Source organism: Lycorma delicatula, chromosome 6, assembly GCF_047948215.1.
Source record: "Lycorma delicatula isolate Av1 chromosome 6, ASM4794821v1, whole genome shotgun sequence".
Lineage (NCBI taxonomy): Eukaryota > Metazoa > Arthropoda > Insecta > Hemiptera > Fulgoridae > Lycorma > Lycorma delicatula.
The window spans coordinates 3,608,695-3,630,152 of NC_134460.1; the positions used below are offsets into that span (position 1 = coordinate 3,608,695).

General features: G+C 32.7%; 1 protein-coding gene across 3 annotated transcripts in view; it reads left to right on the plus strand.

The window, feature by feature from the left end:
* The window catches only part of LOC142326253 (ATP-binding cassette sub-family C member 10), an 86,325-nt gene that overhangs the window by 6,313 nt on the left and 58,554 nt on the right, over nucleotides 1-21,458 (plus strand). For all 3 annotated transcript variants that reach the window (XM_075368566.1, XM_075368565.1, XM_075368567.1), the window contains 4 exons: nucleotides 4,586-4,854; nucleotides 10,503-10,675; nucleotides 18,518-18,644; nucleotides 19,790-19,883. In XM_075368566.1, coding sequence (XP_075224681.1) covers nucleotides 4,586-4,854; nucleotides 10,503-10,675; nucleotides 18,518-18,644; nucleotides 19,790-19,883 — 663 coding nt within the window. The remainder of the gene's footprint in view (nucleotides 1-4,585; nucleotides 4,855-10,502; nucleotides 10,676-18,517; nucleotides 18,645-19,789; nucleotides 19,884-21,458) is intronic.

The window sequence follows — 21,458 nt, forward strand, 5'->3', positions numbered from 1 at the left end:
AAAGGGTAATTGTTTTTTGTCTCTGTACTGAATCTGAGGTGGTCTGCGGCAGAGACAAGAGAGGTTCAAGCATGCTTTGGAAAATTTAACACAGGACGCGCCTTTGTCTGGGGAAAGTGATCAGGTTGGGGAAAAAATTGTAGGTATGATCTATCAGGCAGCCGGAGGAAAGTCGTCAAATAGAGGAAACATTAAAGTACCTGGTAGGCAGAAGTGGTTTGATTGGGAATGTCATAAGGCTAGGAAAATGTTTTGCTTGTTTAAATTTTTATAGACTGTTTAATACAGACCAAATGTGCCTTATTTACTTGGAAGAAAGAGAGAATTATCATAGTCTCTGTAATAAAATGAAATCTGATTTTTTTAAAGGGGTAAGGGAAAAGTTTCTAAGAGTTCTGAATTCATGGGACTTTTGGGAACTTGTTAAAATGTTTAATAAGAGGGGATTAAATGTATGGGGGAAATTACAGCAAGTGAATGGGTGCAATATTTTGTTGTCTATTATCTGTGGGAAGAGGGGCTGTTCCAGTCTCATACGTGTGTTAGGACAGATGAAACTTTGGACTCTCCAATTGTAGAGGTAGAATTAAATGCTGTCTTGCAGAAAGCAAAAGAAAATAAAAGCCCGGGACAGATCGAGTTCCCTTTGAATTTTACAAAGCTATACCAAAAGATTTCAATAAAATGTTGGTTAATTATTTTAATAATATTTTAGAGACTGGTCAAGTGCCCAGAAATTTTTCAGAAGGAATTATATTTCTGATCTATAAAAAAACTAAATCTGTTGTATGAAGATTACAGAGGTGTTTCATTTATTAATACAACAGAAAAACTATTTTTGGGTATTTTATTAAACAGGCTTAATAAAAGTGGCTAGGAGACATTAATATTTTAAATGCGTCTCAAGCTGGTTTTAGGCAAAGCTATTCTTCTATAGACAATATATTTAACCTTTATACTTTAATTAATTTGAAACTCAGAAATAGGGGTAGTAAAGTGTGCTGTCTGTTTGTCGAGTTTAGGACCGCCTTTGATAGCATCTGTAGATCGGTGCTTCTATATAAATTATATGAAACAGGTTTGTCGTACAAGTTTTGCAGGATTATTGGAGAATTATATAAAAATATGAGTGCATTTGTGTCATATTCCGAGGGTTTAACTGAAGGGTTTAGAACATTTAACAGCTTAAAACAGGGATTTTATTGTCACTTGCTTTGTTCCCATTGTTTATCAATGATGTTATGGATTGCATCAGGGAGGGCGCGTTCGGATCGATGGTCTTAATATTAAACGATTGTTGTATGCTGATGATCCGATGGTGGTGGTTGTCCTTGCCAAGAGTGCTTCAGATAATCTAAAAAAATGCTGTGAACAATGGGGATTAATAAATTAATATGGAAAAAACAAAAATTATGGTTTTCAGGAAAAGGGGTCAGGTAGCGAGATATGAAATATGGTTTTGGGGAAATGAGCAGATCGAGGTGGTCAATAGATACAAATACTTGGGTGATACTTTCACTTCTTTGTTGTCTTTTGGAGAGCACATAAGGAAACGGGTATGAGTAGCAAAATTTGGTTTGATTAATATGTGGAGCAGTTTTTTTGGCTAACAGTGAAGTACCGGTGAAAAGTAAATGGGACATTTTTGAAGTGGTAACGAGGGTGGTGGTATTATACAGGAGAACAGATAATCAATCAGTCTACTTAATAAAAGGAATTGGAAAATGCTGATAGGATTTATTAGGTGTGCTTGGTTTTACAGGTTTAGTTTTGTTGCTGAATTTAATACTAAGAGTCAAATATGGAAGTGTGTATGTGTGGGTGTGCTATTCAGATGCTTTGAATTTAGGATATATTTATTGCTGAGTCCTGATGCACTGAAACATATAATTTAAAGGTGAGGTCATAATCAAACTACATTAATAAAGTTCATATTCATTAGACTGGGTGCGGATTGATGGTTATCATGTATGTGTTGTACTATACTGATTGTTATTTTTGTAATGTCTAGTTTTAGTTTATTTTAATTTAGCCATTAGTGATAGTAGAATTTGGTTTACTTCTGGGAATTAGATTATTTATTACTTTCGTCCTTTTTATATATATTTATATAACGTTAATGTTACAATAATCATTAGATTATTGTAATCTTGTGTTTGTTTGTTTAGACTTTCTAAATATTAGAAACTCACCTGACAAGTGACCAGTTTATTGTCATGTCCATAAAATGTTGTATTTTTTTTTGTAATTATCTTCATTCTGAAATAAACATCTTGTTGTTATTATATAAAGAGAAGAGGGTTTTTTTTTGTTTAATATAAATAAAAAACTACCCAATCTGTCGCTACAAAATTTTTACTTATGTTTCTTGGCATAACTGAGAAGCTATTTGGATATATTTCCTCTTGAAAAAAAAATAAAAAAAATATATATATGTAGTAGTGGAGGTTTGTCAGTTGAAGCAAAAACTTTAATGAATTGAATTAATGAACTGTGAACAGGGTTTGAACTGAATTATTCAAAACAATTGAATGAATAATATTACATAATAATAAATTAAATTTACATTAAATAAAGTAATCTATTATGTAAAGAGGAAGAGGGCTTTTGTTTGTTTGGGATAAACAAAAAAACTACCTGATCTTTTGCAACTAAATTTTTACCCATATTTCTTGGCATAATTGAATTGGTTTTTGGATATATTTCATCTTGAACAATGTCTAAAAAGTATACATATATATATATATAGATAGTGTGTTGGAGGTTTGCCAGTTGAAGCAAAAACTTTAATGAATTGTGAATATTTATCACTGTGTTAGCTGGGTTTGAATTGATTGATTATGAACATCTAAAATTAAATTTCTAGGTTTTTTGAGTTTCATCCCAAGTTTCAAGGGTTAAAATTGATTTTTTAAGTATGATTTTTTTAAGGGATGCAAAGGTATACAGCGCTGTAGCTCAACTACCACAGCAATCGTTATATATGTGTGACTGGCTGTATCTGCCTCCAGTTACTTGACTAACAAACATAAAATAAAAAGATTGATGCTATGGGAAATGCGAGTAACCATATAGTGCAGGCGAAGCTGCAACAGGGAATTAGCTCTTGTATATTAAAAGTTTATATTTTTGTTTTCATTTTAAAAATAATTAGGTTTCCATGGGTCACCAGTACAGCATACATTACTCTGATCTAAAATTAATGACTTTATTACACTTCAGTTATTTTTTAATTTATTTTAATTTTACTTAATTTCCTAGTCTCTTGAGATTTACTGATCAATTTATTTAAAATTAAATTAAAAACTTACTTTTACAGAAACAATATTACTAGTTAATGAATTTTTAAAGTAGTACCAAGTAAATAAATATGGATTTTCTGGAATATTCGTTGAAAATATTCTTAAATAATTATTAATTAATGCTTAAAATATTATTCTTTTATACCAATTTTATTTACTTATTTATTATCTTCATATAGATTTAGCTCTGTTATTTTATATAATCTTTATGGAAACATAGATTAATTATTTTTGTTTATTAATTTTGTTCTTCATAATACTGCTTGGATCAAGATGTTTTTTTTTGTTTCCCTTTGATTCTTTCAGGTAAATGCTGAGTACTTACTTTTTGTTATTCGTAGGATTAACGTTCTAATTAATGGATCAATAGAATTCCTGATTTATGTGATAATATATTGTATAATTAATTATCTTCTGATCCGAATGAAATATTTTTACCTACAGTTAAAAATCTTATCTTACAAAATTTGTCATCTTTTATTTATTTATAAATATTTATATTTTTAAATTTATATTATTGTTATGTAAATAATATTAATCTGATTTTTTTATGCCGGTTATTACTTAAAATCGTAAGTCTGAGTTATTAAAAAAAATAATTTATTAATTACTGTAAAAGAGAAGCCCTACTGCTAAAAATCACTGTTACTGTATTTTTCTATTTAAAGTATTGTTTTTATTATTTATCTTTAATGAAGAGATGATGTGAAACAGCTGATTTTTGTTTTTATTAAATTAGTGCCACAAATGTGTTATTGCTTATTGTAATGTCTATTTTTACTTACGGGTTGTACTAGAATATTGGGTTGGTAAGAATAGTATTGCTTAAGAATCTAAATATATATAATATTTTAATTTAGGTAGCTAGCATGAATGAAATTGTAGGTATGAAAGTGCTGGTTTGAAGCCAGTTTGATCATCATCTTCTAGTGTTCTGCCTGGTAGCAGATCCCTTATGTTACTGCTGTCTCCATCTGTCCCTTTCCCAAGCCTTCTCTTTCATTCATGTTAAGGAATTGTAATTTAATTAGTGTAATAGTAATCAAAGTTTCTCTACAACCATAGAATTAGTTACCATAATTTACTTTGATGAATTCAATGGACGAAGTAGCTAAAAGTTGCATTGCCCCCTTGGTTGTATTTTAAATTTGGAAATTTATATTATTCCGATATAAATTTTGTATTACATGTTGGTATGATAAAATATTCATATATATGTTTTTAAATTTGTTTCATTTAATCATGCCAAAAGTTTTACATCTGTGAACTTCTTTCTGTTTTAGAATTCAGAAAATTCACCATTACTAAATGCCTACAGTAGGTTCCGAGAAGATCTTGATCCTGGGTATCTTGGAACTGCAGAGGAAGGATGGGGTATAATGTCACGTTTATTTTTCTCATGGGTTCAGCCAATGATGACAAAAGGTGCAATGGGTGGTATACAAACACCTGATGATTTGTATGATTTACCCACTTCATTAACTTCTGCACACCTTCATCATAAATTATACAGTGCGATGATCGATTACTCTCTTTTTAAAGGATTGCATAGGTTAGTATGAAATTTATTTGTTGTGTTTAAATTATGAACTGGGTAATTATTTGCTGCTAAATAATTTTTTTTTGTAAGTATGTGTATTTTGTGGTCTGACAACAATGAACAATTTTGTTGTGTAAGCTGTATTTGCTTTTTAATTTGTATTAATGGTGATGATTATATGTTTCAAAATTTTGATCTAAAATGCTAAAAATATGAAAAAATTAAAAGAAATTCAGCAGTTTTCACGCAAACATTTGAAAAAAAACAAAAAAAAATTACAAAAATATATTTGATTAGATATAAAAAATTATTTTTTAAAAAGGCTTTTATTTAACAAATATTAATATTAACATTAATAAAAAAAGGAAACAAATTAGAAAAACCCTCTAAAAAGTAAAAAAATAAGAATTAAATCAAATTGAGAATTTTAAACAAAAAAATATAATATATTAACAAATATAAAATGCACTGAAAAGTAAAAAATAAATTATATAAATATCTTATAAATAACCAATAAATAAATGTAATAATTATTACATTTTTAAATTAAAAGTAATGAAAATATTTAGTTAAATAAAAGCGTGGTGCAGTTTTTATAATTTATTTATAACAACACAACATTTATTTTTACAATTAATCTTCATTTTCATTTCAATAATGATGCGAGGAGGTGGAAATTTCTGCTGGAACCTCTCCAGTTGAGACTGACTAATTACAAGTAATAATCCGGGAAAATGCACCCACTTGCTTTCTTTGTATGTGTTCAAGTTCATCTTCGAATTCTGCTTGTAATCTAAGCCAAATTGAATGCACTCTTTCCGCTAAAAGTTGCATTTTAATTAATTATGAATTTTTATTTAACGAATTCATAATTACGATTACAGTTATAATAATGATAATAATTAATAATTTTTCAGATTATCGTCAAAATGTAATAACTTTGTGCAAGATTTCTAAATTTAATTTTTATTTTTAATCTTATTAACCCTTAAAGGTCATCTTGCTGTAAATTTGAACCATCAAAGAATTAAAACTTGAATTATTTTATTACAGATAAATAACGTATATACATATACTAAACAACCTCATTAAACAAAAAATATATTTTAAAATACAGCAAATGTCTATTCGAAAAGATTGTTATAAAACCTGCGTCACGCTTTTATTTAACTAAATATTTTCATTACTTTTAATTTAAAAATTTAATAATTATTACATTTATTTATTGGTTATTTATAAGATATTTATATAATTTATTTTTTACTTTTCAGTGCATTTTTTATTTCTTAATATATTATATTTTTTTGTTTAAAATTCTCAATTTGATTTAATTCTTATTTTTTACTTTTTAGAGGGTTTTTCTAATTTGTTTCCTTTTTTTATTAATGTTAATATTAATATTTGTTAAATAAAAGCTTTTTTAAAAAATAATTTTTTATATGTAATCAAATATATTTTTGTAATTTTTTTGTATTTTTTTTATTCTTTACTTTTTAGTCTTAATGAACAATAAACTTTTTACATCCAAAAAAAATATTCTTAATAATATTTATATCTGAATATTATTTTTTGTTCAAGTTTGTTTGTTTATTAAGACTAAAAAGTAAAAATATTTATTTTTACACATCGAAGTTACGTACGTCTACCAAATTTCAATAATTTTCTTATGATAGTTCATGAGAAATGAAAATTTTCAACTAAATGCATGAATTTAGCATAGGGGTAGCGCATGGGTGTGTGGGGGTGGGTCATATCAAATTCCGACACTGTAGTGCTGTATTGTCATTGAAGTTACCAAATTTCATTGATTTCATACGATAGATCAAAAGATATAGCAGTTGCAAGATTTGATTATTCCTAAAGCGAGTTAAATAAAAGCTTTGTTTGTTTATTAACACTAAAAAAAAAAAAAAAAAAAAAGTAAAAACATTTATTTTTACACATCGAAGTTACATAAGTGTATCAAATTTCATTGATTTTCATATGATAGTTGATGAGAAATAAAAATTTTAAGCAACATACTTGAATTTAGCATAGGGGTAGTGCATGGGGGGGGCAGGTATGGATCATATCAAAGTGCCGACACTGTAGCATTGTATTGTCATCGAAGTTACTTATGTGAATCAAATTTCATTGATTTTCATATGATAGTTCATGAGAAATAAAAATTTTCAGCAGCATGTATGAATTTAGCGTAGGGGTACTGCGTGGGTGGGGGTCATATCCAAATTCTAACACTGTAGTATTGATGTCATCAACAGCTACATACATGTACCAAATTTCATTGATTTTCATACGATAGATCAAAAGATATAGCAGTTGCAAGATTTGATTATAACTGAAGCAAGTTAAATAAAAGCTTATAAAAATGCAGAATTTCTTTTTATTATCATAATTACATTTTATCCATTGGCAGCTATATGCTTGGCTTTGCCTGGATAGTGCTGTATCCTTTAAAAGAAGAGTAATTTTAGCAAAAGATTATCTGCAGTTTAATTTCACTTGTGAATTAATAACTTCAAGTTTCATTAAAATTGGATATGTAGTTAAATATTTGATGTGAGTGCCAAGAAGGCTAAAGAGGTACACTAATTACCGCTAAATAATCTGACAGAAAAATTTATTTGAATGCATATAAATAGCCAGCGAGGCTACACTAATGGACATCTTTCAGGTTTATCCTGATTATATCATAATCCATTTAACTGATGGTATCTGAATGTATTTACTTCTGGTTATACTCTGGCCTGCTAAAAATATGCTTCATCCAATTAAAAGGCTCATACATAATTAAAGTACAATACCTTAGTTACAAAATACAAATGCACTGATACATGTTTCCCAGTCTGTGACAAGTTTTTGCATTTGTCGCTGAAAAATTCTGGTGTCTTTCTTGGATCCAAGTGGCCACAGCTTCCTTCACCTCATCATCAGTGTTGAATGATTACCTTTGAGATCCTTCTTCAGATGAGGGAAGAAGTGGAAATTGCACAGAGTCAAATTCAGCGAGTATGGTGGATGTGGAATAGGCTAAAACTTCAGCTTGCGGAGAGCCCCTGTAGTGGCATGTGATGTGTAATCTTGCATGTTGTAAGATTATGGGCATAGTGGTCTTTTGAATGTGACATACTTATTGCCTGAGGTGTCTTAATGTCTCAATGTACCATTTGGAGTTCACAGTCATCACATGTTCCACATACTCAATTACACATACTATGTGTCTGAGTATATTACTGAGTATATTACCACATACTCAACATAAATGTGTTTGGTGTCCCAAAACACTGTCAAAAGTAGTTTCTTCGCCAAGGCTTGAGTTTTGAATTTTTTAGATTTTGGCAATTCATAATGTCTGCCTTCCATGCTTTACCTTTTTTCTTCAGGTCATAATGATGAACTCAACTCTTGAAAAGAAAGTTCCTTTGGCACAATAGCATTGTAAAAGTTCTTCGCAACAACTGACACAACGCTGCTTGTGTTCATCCATCATTTTGCATGGTGCAAAATGATGGATGAACACAAAATGATCATCCATTGTGCACAGATTTTACAGTAACCCAATTGCTTGATAATATGGCCTACTCGTTCTTTAGATATGCCTAACTGAATAGCGATGTGTTGTTGGGTGATTTGCCAGTCACTTTTAAGGAAATCGTCCACATCCTTTCTATGTTTCTTGTCAGTCACACAAACTGGTCGACTGCTGCAAGGTGCATCCTCAGTATTCACTTTACCAGCTTCACATTCGTGAAATTTCAACGCCCACCTATTCACAGTACTCTTGTCAACAGTTTCACTACCGTAAACCGCTTTTAAACGATGAAAAATATTTCATAGAATTCACATTTTTTGCTGTTAAATATTCTATGACTGCATGCAGTTTTAAATGTGTTGTCATACTCAATACTCCATACTCAACTCCATTTTAACTGCTACTGAAAAACCGGTAAACAGATTTCAGTGCATTATTGCAGGTTTGTAGAGGGGGATATTATCTATTATATGTGCTGCCATGTCCAACTCTATAATAACCTTTATCTCCATGTAGCACGTTATTGTGCAAAATTTATCAGCCGAACCTAAGACTTTATATTTATTTTTATGATAGATGAGGTGATTTTTGTAGGATGTAAAAAATGCCAAGTCTGATGGATTTAAATCCTGAACATTCTGGATGAAAGATAGAGGTAGTACACCACAGGTTGACTGAGATTCTCTATGCCACACAGGTTGACAGAGTTGACTGCTCTATCTATAAATAACGTTTTATTATCATAAATAAATATATGTTTAGTTCGTATGGGTAGGGTGGTCGATTTTATACTTTTTCAGTATAATGCTAGTGGAATAAATAGAAATCAGATTGATAGCTTGCCGTAGAAAAAGTTCAAGTCTGTACTTTTATTGATATCATTTTCTTGTAAGTCTCCTAACATTATCAGAATTTTGTTTTAATTATATTAATGATTTATTAAAATGTTGTCTTTATGATTGAGTATATTATTTTATAGTGTAATTTCATTGAGATTACCAGTTTGTACACAACAAATAAGGAATTTGTTAGGTAAAAAGAATTTGTTTTGAAATTTTAATTAACATCTTTTGGCTGAAAGTTAACCTTCACCCATGATTTCTTTTACTCTTCCTTAGCAAGCTGTTATAAATGCATTATAATTATTTCAAATATTTTGGGTGAAAATTGGAGAAACCTGCATCATAGTGGATGTGGCATGTTTCTTTGATTCTAGTCGTTGCTTGATGGTTTATATGCCAGTGATAAAAAATTGATAAATTCGTAACAGTTTATATAAATATTTAATTAAATAGGATTATTATCATATGTTTGAAAAATAACTTGTTGGAAATATTTATGCCATTTATTCACTTATAGGGTACAGTATTTAATATTACCCATTTTAAGTTGGCATTGCTGCTTTTGTGGGATATGGGAGGGATCTAGTTCTGTATGGGCTTGGATTCAGTGGACAATCGAACTTTGGTCTGTGCAGCAGAGCACATATTTTTTGTAGAACAGTTCATGTTCAGTAAGTAAATTGTATCTGTGCACTGAGAGTTTTGTTGGACACTGGGTGATGCCGGGCAATAAATGGCTCCCCTTTGAAGAAAAATAATCGGAGAGTGGATGCATCAGGAATATGAGACTGGATCTGTACAGGATAAAGCACATACTCTTCATAACCTATCCGCTATAAAAAATTGGGTCATCTCTGAATATAATTATGTAATGTTGAAGGTTGAAGGTATCTAATATAATTCTAGACTTTATTGGAAGTAAAGGGCAAGATTTACATTGTACATTGTCTATTATAGCAATATTGACCATTATTTTTTCACTGCTGTTTCTATAAAAAATGCTGTTGGAGCTTGATATATTCATTGTGATTGTTTTTATCATTGAGCAAAGATGATGACTTCATGTTATTTGTTCTGTGGTCAAGTTTGGCATCTGCGCTTATGTTTTGTTATCACTATTTATTTATGTATATCATACACATAAACATAAATCTCTTTCTCCCCCCCCCCTCTCTCACTCTCTCTATATATATATATATATATGCATGTGTGAAAATATCTACTGTAACTAAAACAGAAAATACTTATACAGTGGTGTAAATAATTTATTAATTTTTTATTTGTAGGAGTTTTTGGAAGGAATTTTACGGTATTGGTATTTTAAAACTGCTAAGTGATGCTGCTGGATTTTGTGGTCCTCTTCTTTTGAATAGGTTGGTTAATTTTATAGAAGATAGAAAATTTCCAGAACAATATGGTTATTTGTATGCTGCTGGTCTCTTTACATCATCACTTACTCGTAAGTTGTTATTGGATAAATTTAATGATTAGTGAATAAATTTACTAAAATTTCATTTTTTACTCCATTGTTTTATTGTAATATTTTTAGTATAAATAAGTATTCAGTAAATTTTTGCTGACTTAGCTGTTATCTTTTATAAAAAGGAAATGTAAATACGAGGTCTGTAAATAAAGTAATGAGATTAGGTTTTTTTTTGGCTGCCAAAGTGGCAAAACTGTAAAGTTATTAGTAAACATATGTTTATATGAACAGTTAATTTATGTTAGGTATTAATATTTTTAGTTTATTGTTGCCACGTGAGACATAAACAAACTTTTCATGAAACAAGTTTTTGTTGTGCGTTATAAAAATGAGTGATGCTAATTATGAACAACATTGTGCAATCAAGTCTTTTGTTAAACTCTGTGAGAATGCTGCTGAAACTTCAACATTGAAAAGGGCGTATGGAGATGATGCTCTGTCATGAGCCCAAGTCTTTAAGTGGTTTAAAGCATTTTCAGATAGCCGGGAATCAGTTGCAGACGTTCCAGCTCTGGACCGTTAATGTCAAAAAGTGACGACAGTGTTGGGCAAATCAGAGATTTTGGAGTTTTTATCTACAGGACAGATTGTAAATCAACATGTTTACCGAGAAATTCTTGAAAGACTGCAGAAAAGAGTTGCCCGTGTGAGACCAGCCATCAAAGACAACTGGATGCTGCATAATGGCAGTGCACCTTGTAACTCTGCACTCTCAATTAATGAGTTTTTGCCGAAGAAAGACATTCCTGTAGTTCCTCAACCACCTTATTCACCTGACTCTAGTTCCTGCGACTTTTTTCTGTTCCCGTTTTAAAAAAGCACCTCAAAGGACACCATTTTGGAGCAGTAGAAAAGAAAAAAATGTAACCAACCATCTGAAGGATTATCTGGTTTTTGAGTTCCAACACTGCCACGAAGAGTGGGAAAACCGTTTGAACTGTTGCGTGGCTTCCCAATGGAACTATTTCAAAGGTGATAGTTCATGTTTAATTAATTGGATTGTAAGTAAAAGGTTTTTCTGAACCATTCTCATTACTTTATTTACAGACCTCATATATACATTTGCATTATCACTTTATTTTTCTGTCACTGTTTTAAAGTTCTAAGGAATAATTTCAGTTTTTATTGTTTATTTCTTCAACGATGTAGTGGAAATTCATAAAATGGTTTTATTTTAGTTTTGAAATACTAAACTGCCATTATTGTTATTGTTATATATAAAGGTGTGTTCTAGTGAAGTCTTAGGAAATCTTGATTTTCAATTTTTTTTTCCCATAAACTATAATCTAAATGCATATGTAGACAGACAGTTTATTATTCATCTTGCCTTTTTTGACTTTGATTGATTTTTGACATCCAGGGTTGAGATCTAGTGACATCACTGTATATCATTTGGATGTCTGTTCTTAATCTCATTGTCATAACTTATGCCCGACACCTAAACTCAATTTAAAACCTAATTTGTATTAAAAGACAATGTAAAATTAAAGTGTGAAAGATTTCATTTTTACGGTAAATTTGAAATTTGTGTGTTGCCTTCATCATTACTTGATCTTTTTTCATCATTAGTGTCAGCAGATGTAAAAAAAAATTTATTTAGTAGATACTTAAATTAATTGGAAAAGAAGAAAGTGCTGATAAAAAAAAAATTAAAGGTAGATGGCTGTTTGATTTTTATTAAAGGACTAATACCAAGGAATTAATACATTTAAAAAAGAAAAATAATAAAAAGAAATAAAAGAAGATAAATAAATACATTTAAAATGATAATTAAATAATAAACAGTATTTACAAAATGCTGTTAAATGAATATTTTTACTAGTTTTTATTCTATATAAATAAAAAATAACAAAACTATTGAAAGAAAAAAAAAATCATTTTAGGCAGTCCATATTAAATGCATAAAATTAGTTTCAGTCTGAACCACTTGGACTTCACCTACTGTGACTAATGCATACTATCTGTAAGGTTTGATAAGATTTAAATTTATCTCAGAAAAAATTGATAGCAAAAAAATAGCATGACCTTAAATCAGTCAAAGAACTAAATCATAGTAATGTCACCACAGTAATCTATAGAGCTAATAATTTAAGTGAAGTAGTTTAAAAGCGTTCAGCCTCGTGTGGAATCTGACATTAGTCAAATTTTTAGTTTCTTGGAATATTTAGAATTAAAAATAAAAATAGATAAGAATTAAGTAACTTATAACTAAAAGATTTATTTATGAATTATTCCCGTACTGAAGAGAAACATTGTTGTTTAAAATACAATGTTTATTAACAGAAAGATGTTTACGGTAAAATCACGCTAATCTGGACTTTATGGTACGCACCTAGTCCGGATTACTCCAAGGGTATTAGATACATTGACGGGAGTTTTGTTTATGGTTGCAATATTCGAATAATTTATCAAATCCTTCTCAATTTAGTATACATAACAGTAAATAGCATGATTAGTGAATTTAGCTACTAAAATTACTGAAGTTAATTAAAGATGTTTTCTTAAGTATTAGTATATATATAAAGTTGAAGCTTATGGATCTTCAATTAAATAACACAAATCACAAAGATCATTAAACTTTTTTTGTCTTCAGTCATTTGACTGGTTTGATGCAGCTCTCCAAGATTCCCGATCTAGTGTCAGTTGTTTTAATTCGGTATGCCCCCTACATCCTACATCCCTAAAAATTTGTTTTACATATATATATGTTGCCTGCCCAATTTTCCACGTAAGCCGCATATTGTAGTCTATGATATTGACTAACCTGACCGACGAAGATGTTTTGTCCCTCATTAGGGAGCAGAACACTGATTTGGATGAAGCTGCCTTCCGCTGGGTCTGCAAGTTGGTCTTTAAAATGGGTAGGCATGATACCCAGAAATATCACAGAGTCTACGAGGTAAGTTCTGGTCCCTTTCAAAAATTTACGTCTGTGGGCAGACTATTTATTGATTTAGGGTTCTGCCGAGTAAAAGAGTACGTGGACATCCAAAGATGTTTCAAGTACTACGGATATGGTCACAGGGCTAAATTTTGTAAGACTGCTTTGGTATGTGCCCATTGTGGCAAAGAGGGCCACAAGTGTGACGATTGTTCTCATAGGTCTGAGGCTCCGACCTGTGCTAACTGTAAGAGGCACAAAAATCATGAGCACCCAGTTGTCAGTAAGGAGTGTGGATGTTATGTAAGGGCCGTTACACTGTACTTTAATTCCTTAGATGGTTAGGTTCGGTCAACTAAATGCCCAGGGTGCTTATGTAGTCCGGGTTGAGTTAGGTGAGGTTGTAGAGCGACGGAGCCTAGATGCAGCACCCATATGTAATTAGGGGTGATCTGCCAGGCTTTCACAGCTGGAAAATGTTTTGTGTAGGGCATACCTTATATCTGCTATTCTGTGCAGGAAGTCACTTGATAGTGTCTTTATACGGCAGGTTTCTGACACGCATCATGTTGTGGTCAGATTTGCCATTCGTGGTCACAACCTTACAGTTGTTAGTTAATATTTTCAATACAGGATTCCCACTGAGGAAGGAACACCTTGTGAAATGGGATAGGATCCTTCATATTGTGGGCAATGGTCCAATCCTTACTGGTGCCAATGGTAATGCGAAGTCGCTTTTCTGGCACAGTGAGATCACTGATCATGGTGGTGGCCTAAATGACAGTTTCATCTCGCAGCACACTTTTGAGGACTTTAATGTTGTAGACCAGTTGACCACTTATGTCAGTACGGTTAACGGACGAAGGGCCTTTCAGGTACAAATATTGACATCACCATTGCTAGGGACATCTCAGGCAGGGTCCTCGACTGGTTTGTGGTTGACACCTGTTATTGCAATCATCAATTGATACTTTTTGAAATAGCGGATGAGCTGTCCGATGGCCATGAAGGACACTTTCCTGTTACCGGTGGCGCTTCCTGCATAGGAGGGCGGACTGGCCAAAATTCTCTTCTTTGTTGGAGTCCAGACAGAAGATTTATTCTCGAGACCTTGATGGCCTGCCATTAGATGTCCTGGCAGAAAATTTCACTTCTGCGATGGTGGTAGTGGCTGAAGCCGCCATTCCTAGAGGCACTGGCCAGGAACATATATCTGCTTGGTGGTCTCGGAATATGACAGTAATGAAGTAGTCTGAACTGACTCAGAAGGGCTGTACAACAAGAGGGTGATCTCGATAGGCATGCAGCCCTAACTGCAGATTACTGCAGAGCGAGATCTAGGTACTTTCAGAGCATTAGGTCCTGCAAGAATAATTCCTGGTACTCCTTCATTCAGGAGCAAGGGATAGAGACAGTTGGGGCGTTGTGTATAGAGCCCTTGTACATAAGCACAGGAAAGATGTCCTCTTGTTAGCCTTGAGGGTGTGGTAATTGATAAGGACCATGTCCTTAACATTTTGCTGAATGATTTCCTCCTGGATGACACTGTGGTGGGTGAGGTTTCATACCACCAGCGTGTCAGGCAGGAAGTTGCAATCTTTGAGACTGACTCACAATCTTCTGAGATCACTGAGGCGGAAGTGCGCCAGTTGATCAGTAGTATGGCATGGCACAAGGCCCCCAGATATGATTGTATCACAGTGGAGCTCCTTGTCCGAGTGTTTCCAGTAGTCCATGGTCCCCTAACTAGAATATATAATAGGTTGTTCTTCGCCGGCTACTTTTTAGTGTATTGGAAGCGTGGAGACTTGGTGTTGTTAAAAGGTGGAGACAAAGATCCTACTCTTAGTTCTTCTTACCGTCAACTAACGTTCTTGCCTGTGATTGGCAAGGTTTTTGAGAAGGTCCTACCTATATTTGCATATTAATGTTAGATTGGCCACTTATCATTTGCTAATGGACAACCAGTATGGTTTCTGTACGGGCAAGACCACGGAGGATGGCATACTAAAGATGATGCATATAGCTTCCTCTAGTCCATGAAAATATGCATTAGGGATTTTCCTGGACATATCTGGGGCATTTAACAATTTATAGTGGCCGTCTACCCTGTTTCAGATGCAGAAGCGTAAGTGTATATGAAATGAACTAGAAGTGCTCTAAGTTATTTCTGCCATCAGACCATTTCCCTGTGTGACGGCGGCTCGGAGGTTCGGAAGACCTTAACTAAAGGATGCCTTCAGGGCAGTGTTCTGAGTCCCCTTCTTTGGATCATAGAATTCGATTTGATGTTGCATTTAAGGTTGCCGTGTGGTTGTTGTGTCGTCGCTTATGGTGACAATGTGCTGCTACTGATTGAAGGGGATTCGCGTAGAGTTCTGAGCTGCTTGTGCTTGTGGGACACTCCGACTGTGGAGTTTCCAACATAAGATATTTTCAGCCCAGAGAAAACCACAATGCTGTTGTTCAAGGGACGGTTGGCTGCTACCCAACGAATTTGGGTCTGGAGGGCTGGTCTCCCCGTTTAGTATGTTATGACTCAAAAATATCTGGGTGTTATTCTGGATGTGAATTTTCAGTTCGAGGAACATCTACAGTATATAGCAAAAAAGGCTGCTGATGCCTTTTATGGAATCCATAGGGTCATACATTCCAGTTGGGGGTTGAATTTCCAAACCATGTGATGCAATGTAATATAATAGGTTGCTCTTCACCGGCCACTTTCCGATGTATTGGAAGCATAGAGACTTGTTATTGTTGTTCAAAGGTGGCGACAAAGATTACTTATTTTTTGATCCACCTCTCGTATGCATTTCGGAAACAATATTTTCTGTGTTTTGGCATGCTGGTGTGTAACATTACGTATCATATTTGGTTCATGAAGAACGTGATTGGAAATCTGGTTTATTGCTCACTTCTGTTATAAATCTGGCAAGTAGTAAGCCTGCTTAGCATTTTTGAGAATGGGTAATTCATCTTTGAAAGTAGCTTATCTTGTGTCAGGTCACCTAAAGTTGTAATGTTATGTCATTAGACACAAATGATTTATGGAGATAAACAACAGGTAGCTGAAATGTAATGCACAGTTGCTCATGACTTGCAAGTAGAAAGAGATAGTCAAATTGAACAATTGTATGAGGATCATTCAAATACGAGGGCAAGTAAGAAATTATTTACACTTTTGCTGTAACACACGTTCGTGGTTGTCATACTGCCTTCTGCACATGTTTGTTTAGAGTTGGTACAGTTACGGTCACGTATGTGAAATTTGATTCCGATCACGTCATCTGCTTTGCCATGTGATGGCTATTACAGTATGAACATATCCGCTTTGCTAGCAATTTGCACGTAGAGGAACAATGAGCAGTGATCGGTTTTCTGTAGTTGGAGGGTGTGAATGTAGCTAAAAGTCATCATACACTTTTATCACAATATGGGAACAGTGCTATATCACAGAAAAGTGTTTTTTACGGATCGAGAAGTTTAAAAGTGTGATGCACGAGGAGAGAGTAGGACACCCATCAACCTCCACCATGGACGACAAGATTCAGCAAGCTTGAGAGATGATTCTGGCAAATAGCCGGGTTACCATTGATGAGTTAGCATCTTCTTTGAACATCAGTCATGGTTCTGCCCGTCAAATCATTGATGATGAGTTTGACTTCTTGTTAAAGAAAGTGTAGTTATTTCATGACAACATCCACCCGCACATGGTTCACCACACTGTTCAAATCATCAACAGAACGAATTTTGTGGTGCTGGAACACCCTTCCTTTTTGAAAAGTTGTTAGAAAAGGTCCTGGCAATTGCATTTTGGGACTCAAAAGGCATGCTGCTGTTTGATTTCCTGCATGAATGAAGAATGGTAAATACAATGTTATTGCCAGTTATTGGTTGAACTCAGGGCTGCTTATCATAATTCACAACGTTCTGTTTATTCACAACAATGCATGGCCGCATACAGCAGCTTAGACTTGCAATAAACTCACTAAGGACTCCTCTTGGAACACCCATTGTACAGTCCAAACTTGTCACAGTACGATTTTCACATGTTTGGTTGGCTGAAAGAAACTTTAGGGGAGAAAGATTTGAAAACTATGCCATAGTCAGCATTATGTGTATTATTGGTTGTCGGGTTAGCCATCTTGTTTTTTTTTATGAAGTGATCAGGAAGGTACCTATTTGGTGGAGAAAATGTATATCTGATGAAGGAAACTACATGTAGAAAAATAAAAGATTATTTATTTATTTTATCTAATATCAGTATAACTGTGTTCACAACATTTCTTTCATTTGTTCTTTTCAGTGACCTTATGTAAAATCTGTTAATGGGGTTAACAGATTTTACGGTAGCCCAATCTTGCATTAGTTTGTCCAACTCGTTCCTTCAATATGTTTGTCTAGGTGGTGATGGTTGTTGTGCGATGCGATTGCCATTTTGATTCGGTTCATTCACTTCCTTTTGGTGCTTCTCATTAGTTGTGCAAAAGTTGTGATTGCCGTGAGGTTCATCCTCAGTATTTGCTGTATGAGCTTCTGATGCGCTAAATTTTATTGCTCACCTACTCACAGTAATTAGATGATTACTTTCATCACCAAAAACTCCTTTTAGACGATGAAGAATGTCCCAGCATTCACTTTTTTTGCTGTTCAAAATTCAATCGCCGAACATTGATATAAATGGATTGACATAAAATCTGGTTGCTGACTTATGTATACAGGACATTGATTTTTTTTAAAAATTATACAAGAAGCAGGGTAGTTTCCCATTGTCCAGGAATTAAATATAGCTAGATAGTTTTCTATTGAGAATCTTTTTTTTTGTGTAATTGTCTTTCTCATTAGGTTCTGTATTACCTTACTGCAGATAATTATTGTTACTCTGTGAAGTATTTTGCTATTTTTAATCTTATTTCGTCTGTGGATGTCTGTTTCAGTTGCATTTTGTATTTCTCATTTTAATTATTTAATGGGTAAAGTTGGTTTGAGGATTCGTGGTGCACTGATTACAGTAATCTACAGAAAGACTTTAACTTTAAATACAGTCTCCTTAAAGCAGTTCAGGTATGTAAATTTAAAAAAATATATATTTCTTAAAGGTCTTTTTCTATGAAAAGTGATTTGAGGTTTTTCTGTTTAAAATTATATAGTTACTGAAGTTATAGAAAGCTAGTTATAGAAAGCTATCGTAGTTTCCTCATTTGATGTCTGCATGTGTGTGTGTATAATTTATTATAATCATAAAACTTTATGAAGTGTGAATTACTGCAGTAGTTTGAATCATTGTTAAATTATTAAGTTTGAATGGATTATATATATGACTCACCATACTTTTTATGTTTTAATTTATTGCTTACGATGTACATTGCATTATTAAAAAAAAGAAAAAATTATAAAGTATATACTTTACATCAATGTTTTACCTTGTTTATTTTAATTTGTTGTTTTATTTTCTTAATAATTTTATTTCTTTTACATTGTTTCTATTTTTAATATAATATTTTAAAACTGCGAACGTTTAAAAATTTTGCCAGTTCTTATTTTTCCCTATTTGATGTAATTCATTGATTGAATAGGGAAAGAAAATAAATACACAGCTTTCAAAATTTGATCCTGGAATTATGAATTACCTAATTTTAAAAACCTTATATGTTTTTGTTTTTTAAATTTCTGTCATTTTATGTATGTTTTTTTTATATTTTAATGTAGGAAGTAAAAATAAATATATTTAATCAAATTTTAAGCTTGAAATACTTAATCAAACTCTTGTTTTTTTAAAAAAAAAAATTAATTTTGGAATCTCCTATTTATTGTCATGGTTGTTGATCTGGAACTACTTCCTCTGTGCTTTGTTTGCGTGTTTGTTCTGGGAGAGTATTTCCTTTAATTTTTTTTCTTTAAAAAAACTACATTAATGTTCTTAATTGTATTTTCTGTTACTTTCTTCGTTCCAGAAGTTTTTTTTTTTATTAAAAAATTAAAGATGTATTCCAGTATATTTTAATGAGCAAGATAAGAAGAATGAAATGTTACATGACTGAAACAATACTCCTGGAAGTTGAAAATGATAGCTAGAAAACAACTGCTGCATATCAAATAAGTTGCAAATGGAATAAAGCATTTCTATTCACATTAATTTTACAAGAATTATTGTTTGAATTTATATTCCTATTTCTTTTTATTTTTAAATGTTTTATTTCTGTTTTCAGTTTAGGTGAAATTGTTAATTTTATGAGTACTGACACTGATAGAATTGTCGGTGCTTGTCCAAGTTTTCATGCATTATGGAGTCTTCCTTTTCAGGTAACAATAAAATATTGTATCTGGAATTTTTTTGTTTTTTTTTTTTTATTTGAGTTATATTAATTTCATAATAGATGAGAACATATATTAAAATATATATATATGTTCATTACTCATTATAATTACTGTAATTATTAATTTATTTCCTGTTTGTTAATAAAATAGATTAGTTAAATATAATGGCCATGAATTTGGTTTTTTATTTTTTTATATATTTTTTTTTTATTGCTGATAGATCTATGTAAATTAAATTTATAATAATACTTTGAGGCCTTGATGTAATTTGTAATGGTTGATAAAAATCCTTCATTAATCATTAATTATTCTGTTAATTCTTACAGAATGTCAGATTGTTCATTTTGAGTTTACTCTATAGATTTATAATTTCTTGAGTTGTAAGTATACTATATGTAAATTTTGTTGGAAGTTTGTTTTGTAATAGGCAATATCTATTTACAGGTCTGTAAATGGTACAGCCTTGTATAAATTTTATATACAGGTAAATGACAAACAGTAATCATATCTCTCTGGATTTTATTTTAATATATATAAGTACGAGCTGTGATTGGAAAGTTTTAAGACTACGCTTCTAATTTCAAAGTGGCTGTCCATACAGGCTATTGTGACTGATCTCCTTCAAAGTAATCTCCTTTTGAACGCACTGACTCCTATGGTGTTTCCATTTTTGGACGCATTCCTGGAAATTTTCTTTCTAAGGTTGTTAAGAACCCTCTCTGTATTTGCCTGGATGTCTTTAGTTGAAACTGGTAGAAGTTCAAAGGTGCTAAATCAGTTGCCAGATGGGAGGAAGAATCCAAGTGTTGTAGATACTGGGGTACAGGTCATCTTGCCTCAAAGTGCAAGGGCCCTGACCGCTCAATGCTTTCTTTCAACTGTGGTAAAGCTGAACACAAAAGTTTTGAGTGCAAAGATGAGCAGCTTGCAAACCCATTGGTAATAAAGAAACACATAAAAAGTAGGAAATGAAAATTCAAACAAGAGCCAGGGGTCTATGACTTAGTCTCAGAGGTAAGCCAAAATATAGCAGGGTCTACTGTGCTAACAGCAATGCCGCCAGTATCGAGGTCTCTGTGCCATGCTGGGAATTTGCTCCAGAGCAGCAGCCTAGGCTATGCCTGGCTAGAGGCTCCGACGGTGTTGTTGCCTAGTCACACTATAACATTTGGTAGGTGCCTTCTCGTCCTTGAAAGGGCTATTCTATTGAGTTTCACAGAGGCCGTCTTTCCTTGATGCAGTGAGATGAACCGCAAGGAAATAGCTGCCATAGATATCTGACTTGTCACCTTGAGGTGGCCAGTTGTAATATCAAGGGTGGTATAGAGCCCTGGCTTGGACAGCGTGCTGTGGCAGGCAGTTGAGCTTTTAAGATTTGCTCGGTGGTGCGTGGTTGATGTGTTCAACTATGCCATCACCTGGGAATGGTTCCAGATCTTGGAAGTCTGCTCGGGTTGTACTCCTCAGGAAGGAGAGGAGACAAGGCAAAGAACCAGCATCCTTTAGGCCAATCTGCTTTAAGCTTTTCGAGAGAGTGCTGGTTAGCAGGTTCAACCAAGA